Source organism: Zingiber officinale, chromosome 4A (assembly GCF_018446385.1).
Source record: "Zingiber officinale cultivar Zhangliang chromosome 4A, Zo_v1.1, whole genome shotgun sequence".
NCBI classification, from domain to species: Eukaryota; Viridiplantae; Streptophyta; class Magnoliopsida; order Zingiberales; family Zingiberaceae; genus Zingiber; species Zingiber officinale.
This window is the reverse complement of record NC_055992.1, coordinates 100,631,953-100,638,669: the sequence shown is the minus strand read 5'-3', so window position 1 is coordinate 100,638,669 and position 6,717 is coordinate 100,631,953. Positions and strand designations below refer to the sequence as shown.

Sequence of the window (6,717 nt, the reverse complement as noted above, 5' to 3'; positions counted from 1 at the left end):
GCAGATCTAAGGACATTCTGATAATATTAAAAACTGTGCAAGAACTTTCTACAAAACTTTGACAGTTAATTAAATTCAGATGCTGGTGGATATGTACACGTACAGCTGCACCATCCTCAACTGTCCATTGCTTGCAAGGCAAAAGAATTATAATTTTATCCCTAAAATGGTTGCAAAAATAAAGATGTCCCAATCATAATGGACAGCACGCAACACAGAGTGTTATGTTGCCCAACCCTCCGTTCATGATACTTATCGAGAATTGAGAGGTCAGTATGTTCAAAAGTCATATAGCCCATCCGAGTGAATGAAAAGAAAAAAAATATTAATTAAGTTGGATAATGTTGATCGTTTAGGATGATCAATTTAATCTCATAAAAATTTTTTATCTATCATCAAAATAAATCAGGAAGCACTCGTAATGAACAGTTCAGGAGCCCAACATCCTTTAGTTGCGTGCTTTATTTGGAAGAAAAATTCCTATAAATTCATCATAACTGTGACTCAAACTGTGAATATCTAGGTAACAACCTAGATATCCTACTATTATACCATAGCTTCGGGGATGAGTGAGTGAAAAAAAAAGAAGCTTAGGAGTTTTATTTGTACTTTTCATAACATCTCCGAACTATGAGACAACTGAATGGATTGATAGAGTTTTAGATGATGGAAATAAATTAAATAATTCAATGGCTATGGATATTATAGGATTGTGCTTGGTTCAAATTATTATATATGATATTAGTTATATAATTAACAGATAATCATATAATCAAAATTATAAAACATAAAATATAATATGATATTATTTGGTCCAGAGAGTAAGGAATACAATAAAAATTTATTTATTTGAATATTTTAATATATAACTTAATTTAATATTTTACTTTATTATTCTCAATTACAAAAACTAATACTTTTTTATAATTTAAAATAAAATTTTAGTTATAAAAATTTTAGGAATATTTTTATCTCGAAATATAAAAATGAGAAGATATTTTTGACTAAAATTTTTTATTAACTCGTAATTAAAAAAAATCTCATTTTTTCAAAATTTTCAGATTATATACCCCTTTTATTAATATGTTGGATAGATTATTATTCAAAAACTATCGATTCATTAAATTAAATAAAATTTTTATTGACAACAATCTAATAACCTTAATTATCTAGAACAACTCAACGCACGCATAAAGTCTTTTAAACGGTTAATTCGATCCTGCTTGTATAGGCAGTGCCCCAACCTCTCACATTAGGATGGTGGAATCCATACTTAAGTAATAGGTCTCACCCTCTCATTGTGAAAGGTTGAGGCACTATCTGTACAAGCAAGGTGAAATTTACCCTTTTAAACAAGGTTGTGAGACTGGAAGAAGTCCATCCACTTCTCTGTTTTCGATACTTTTATTCCTTCTTTGTGAAGGATTAGAGTTAGAGTTACCACCATTACACATAATCGTAATAAAAATTGACTTACAAAATAATCAAACATACAAATTAGTTGACACCCATTGAAGGGTATGCATTGTATAATTTTTATCTTATAAAGTGTATTATAATTTTTCTTTTCTATGAATTGCATTCAGGAATGAATAGTGCAAAATTATAATTGAATTTTTTCTGACACATTTCGTTTGCTTTTATTTATTTAATTAACCACATTTAATTTATTGATGTATCATTTAATCAACCACCCTCTCCGCCGCTGCCAGAGACCCTCTGCCGCCGCCCTCATCTGATTCGGGCAAAGGAACCTTTAAGATAGAGATCCCGCCTTACTACCTGGAAAAAGGATGGCAAGGAGGATGGAGAGCTTTTGGAGTTTGTCAGCATCATAGTGTCGAGGATGATGTGGAGGGAAAAAGAATTTTCTTGAGCTCAGCAGGGGAACAGAGGAGAAGACGGCGCCGTAGTCAGACGACAACGATGATCAAGACAATCCACTAATTTTTATGACTGCCTCTGAGTCTGATAAACATTCATCTTCCATGTAAGGGAGAGTCTTCCAAACTTTTAGTTTGAGTAAATCATGCTCTTTACCTACAGAAAAAAAAAGCTTTCTAGTGAAAAAAAAAAAAATCTAGTTTATGAAGTTGTTCGAGTGTTTCGTTTACCTGTGTCGTTTTCATCAATTCCCATACAAATTGCAGCGAAGTGTGACCCGGTGATTTCAGCCAACGCAAACTGCCAGTTTGCAGTCAGGGTTTCATGATCAGAAACTGGTTCCACAGCTATTCTGAATTCCTGAAACAATATCAGAGATCTTCCCGTTAGATCGTTAGATGATATGAAACTAGATTAAATAAAAGTTAGTTAGTAATAATAAAATAAGATAAAATTTATTTAAATATTAATAATAATACAGTAGAGAATAGGCTTTGTTGTTGTGTTTCTCACGTAGTTTACACTTTTAAATGCATAAGAAACCGAAGAGCAGTTTGCAGATAGAATAATTGGCACATACTCCAGTTTTCAGCTTCTCAGAAACAAGGTCTCCTCTTGTTTCAAACCGGATAGTAAATTTCCGAAAGGGTGCACCAGAAAATCCCCTCCCGAGGGCTTTAACATAGGCTTCCTGCAAGTAAGATAACCAATTCCATCAGTTATATGCCCGGCACTTTTTCCTACTGTATGCTTATCTTCGATATTTCTATCAGTTTGTAGGTTTGACATGAAACATAAACAAGAGCAGTAACCATTCAAATATTTCATAATAATAGATGAAGCATACAACCTGTAGTCCGGAGGGCAAAATGACAGTTATTACATGCACTAAACAAACACGTCATTCAGAATTGTACAAAGATCTGAACTTTTGAGAACAAATTAATTGTGCTGTCTTAAACATATTACTTTTTTTCCTTTTGGTTGCCATTTAGAATAGAACAAAGACCACAAATTTTCTAACTTGACTGAGAGAACATGTTGACAAAAGTTATCCACTAATGTCAATACGTTAAGATTCTACGATAGCTGTGTTGGGCATAAAAGCAATTCATTTGAATCATAAAGGGAAACACTAAGCAACTAAGCTTTTGTGAGAATATTATCATGCAAGCCCTAGAAGAAAATTATAACTTCACATTTGTAAAAGAAAGAAAATTTACAAATTGGGAGTCTTTCAAGATCTAGCATTTTGTTTTAGTTAATGTAATAGAGAGAAAATACGCCAATGGGTGATGGCCCCTATGATCCGAAACTCATATATTATAAAAGATCAAGCTGATTTCTAACAAGCTTTGGATATGAACATCCAATCAAATTTAATAGGATCATCTTGCCCTAAAAACTTCTGCAGGATCCAAGACAAGTTGTTAAAATTGACCCTAAAAGCAACGCATGCAAACTGGAAGGAAAAAAAAATCAGTCATAATGTTTAAGATGAAAAGTCAACTAAGAGAAGTCTTACTTTAAGGGTCCAGAGTTTAATAAATTCAATTTTCTGACTATCAGAGTCCACCAGAGATTTCAAATATTGAACTTCAGGAGGAGAAAAATAACGGCTAGCTAGAGATAGAACATCGGCATTTGGTCTCCGTTGTTTTTCTTCAACATCAATTCCAATCTGTAATGCAGAAGCAACCATCAATTTGTCTTTACAAGACCAGAAACACAAAACCCAAAGCTTCGAGATAAAGAAACAAGGTAGGAGAATTTGATCAGAATTTTACAGGATCATTTACTGTAATGCCACATGCAATCAAGGAGGATGTATGTGAAACATTGAATTGCAATGATGGCAGAAAACTGACATCATTATGTTGCCATTCTACCTGTTTGGAAATTCACAATTGCAATTAGTTAATTACACGTGGATTTGAATGAAAAAAAGTTTAGCAATGACAGCCAGGAGTCAACTCATCCATTACCTCAGGCTTTCCAAATCTATTCTTCTTGAACTTGAATGATCTTGGATTGATTCGATAATCAGTATCTAGTCTAGCATGGAAGAGACAACCCTGTTTAGTATTGCAGAGAATACAAACTTAAAGCCAATCAACATATCCATTCTAACATGAAAGAAACAACCTGTTTAGAATTCTAGTGAACGTAAATTTTCATATTTATGTTTTGAAATCTGCATATACCAGAGAAGCAATGATGATGCACTATGCATAAAAGATACACAATTTATATTGTGAGTGAGAGAGAACAGTATTTACAAAAAGAAAAGAAGGTACTTTTTAGAATTTATGAAAACTATGTGTAAACAAGAAGAAAATAAAAAAACAAACAATACGAAAAGAGAAAAACAAGGAATACGTAACAAGAAATGAACATATTTCAATTTGGTTTTGCAATGGTGAGTCTGTAAGTTATAGTTAGTTCAGTTGCCTAGAGTATTGGCAAGTAAAACATTGTGCTAATAAATGTCTACAATGATACCGAAGATAACCCTTCAATCCATAAACCTGGAAACCACAGGATTACCAAACTAGAATAGGAGCTATGTTGGAATTAAAAACCTAGTAAATGGTCATAGATAATAACATTATGCTTCAGAGTGATTCCATGTTAAGCTTAGTATAAACGATTGAAACTAAACCATTCATGATGAGACACATAACAGCCTCGAGCAAAGTCGACAATCCCTAAGCTGTATGTGACACATGAATAATTGAGAGCCATTTAAAAAAATTGTTGAAAGTAAAAAATAAATGCACTTTGTACCTATTTTCAACAAAAAAAGCTATAATATTGATAATTGACATTGAAGGGAGAGGGGAAAATTAAAAGAAGAAAAACTGAAAAGTTCTAGGTAAGCCAGCAAGCTACAAACAGTAGTGACTAGTCAGTGAGTGCATGTATTATACAAAATCATATAGCATATTTGAGTTAAAAAAAAAACCATAATATTTTGTCTCACAAAATAAAATGAAGAGACACTTTTGCTCGGGGACCATATTAGAACTACTATTAAAACTAGTGATTGAGAGATTTCTTTTGATGTTAGGCAGGTATCGTAAGTGTTATTACTTGTAAAGGAAAAAATGATGTTAACTTTGGCTTAATGATTTGCCATGGCACTTGCATTTATAAGATTAATCTAACAAAAAAGTAATTGTGAGCAATTGTCTTCTATAATTGAGTTCTGCTCAACTACAAAATTTTATGCCAAAACAAAATTTGTGGAAGCGCAACACCAGGTTTCCACGATTACTTCAGTACAGCTATTACTACCTGTTCAGAGGTACTTACAAGTAACAACTTATTAGATAACATCTAGACCTCAATTACAGAAATCTTGGAAAATAAAGAAGTGATACCACATTATCTAGCTTTTTTACCATGGCATTTTTGTTAAAATCTCCCCATAAGAAGCTTGTGCATGGAGATTTTTACACCTTTAAATAAATAAATAACATGAAGAAAATCAAGCATACATCTTGCAAGTGTAGTTCTGACAAGTACACGAGAAAGCAGAGCACATTTTTGCAGCACTTCTCCTTTTACAGATAAAACATTTTCCTTTTCACATGGAGAGAGAATTTTCATATACTCTTGCAATAAGGAAGCATCCTTCAGCTCATCAGGTTTTACACACCAAAGATGTGCCTCCCTGCAAGTAATGAACAAAATACCTATAATAAAACCAGCATACTACTTTTCTATCATTTTTTGGCGTTATCAAAAGAACTAATCAATAAAAGAAGGGAGAAAGATTAAATTGCCAAAAGTGAAATGTGATAAAAGATCAAAATATACTGCATGCAGGTTGAGAAAGTTGTTGAAAATAAGCTCATCCACTGTATCTTTTTTCTCCAACCAGGAAAAATGTAGGAATTCTGATTTGGTATTCTTAACAACTGACATTCATCCATCCTGTTCCACACAATCCAGGTAAAGCCTTATCTAAGTTTCTCAAACCATTGTCTTATTGATAAAATTAACAAGTTCACAAGTTCACAAAGCAAAGCTATATGTGAGAGTATGATCAAAACATAGACCTTCAGAAAGTGAGGCATCCAAAAACTAGGCAAATTGGTAGATTTTCACATTAGCAGAGTGAATTCCTTCAAATAATAGACCAAAGTTAAAATTGTTGTCCTGAATGTAAGATTTTACTTTGCAATATGAGAATCGCTATAAAAATTGACCACAGCAGATTCAACTGAAGGCTAAAAAAGTGAAAGTCGTGAAGATAACCTCGGAGAAGGAAGCGGTGCTGATGGCAAAGACGGAAGAGCGAAAGGTACGAGACGTCGAGCGACCAAATTGGATGGCAACATAGTCGGCAGAGCGAAAAGAATGCGCCTACTCGATCCTGATCCCCAATTGGTCTTCCAGCCACCGACTGGTAGCTTCCTCTCAAACCTCAAGCACTTGAATCGGGGCAGGAGACAGATCGAGAAAATAAATCTGGAAAAGCCCCATTAGGTTTACGTATGCTCGGCCACGTTCGGCCCAATTTCCTATGGGCCGGCTGCAACACCAACCGTCGGATGCGCGTTCCCCCTTCTCACCTTCAAAATCCTAACCCTACCCTCAACGAGCCACAACAGAGGCATCATTCTATTTTCAGCTTTTGGTAAAAAAGGCATAGATAGAATTACATATTTATCAAAAAGATATATTATGATTTTATAATTATCAAAAGATGTATTAATAAATATGAAAGTCCTTGTATACTCCTCCCGTTAACATCATTTTTTATTATCCCATTTTTCAAGGTGTCCGAAGTACATTTGAATTATTTAGATTTAAAAATTTCATTGA

The 6,717-nt window shown here is 33.5% G+C and overlaps 1 protein-coding gene across 4 annotated transcripts; it reads right to left on the bottom strand.

Moving 5' to 3' along the window:
- Positions 1-1,576: 1,576 nt before the first annotated feature.
- Positions 1,577-6,335, bottom strand: LOC121970341 (4'-phosphopantetheinyl transferase HetI-like). 4 transcript variants are annotated; one of them, XM_042520993.1, is made up of 10 exons: positions 6,148-6,321; positions 5,949-6,014; positions 5,707-5,823; positions 5,385-5,560; positions 3,870-3,934; positions 3,672-3,773; positions 3,410-3,565; positions 2,465-2,575; positions 2,115-2,244; positions 1,577-2,040 (listed from the first exon to the last, which is right to left on the bottom strand). In XM_042520993.1, the coding sequence occupies exons 3-10, from the start codon at positions 5,820-5,822 to the stop codon at positions 1,931-1,933; spliced, it is 966 nt and encodes a 321-aa protein (XP_042376927.1). In that variant the 5' UTR covers position 5,823; positions 5,949-6,014; positions 6,148-6,321; the 3' UTR covers positions 1,577-1,930. The 4 variants fall into 4 exon arrangements, with proteins under 4 accessions (XP_042376927.1, XP_042376926.1, XP_042376928.1 ...); XM_042520992.1 differs by lacking the exon at positions 5,949-6,014 and having other exon boundaries at positions 6,148-6,335; XM_042520994.1 differs by lacking the exons at positions 5,707-5,823; positions 5,949-6,014 and having other exon boundaries at positions 6,148-6,335.
- Between the last annotated feature and the right edge of the window lie 382 nt (positions 6,336-6,717).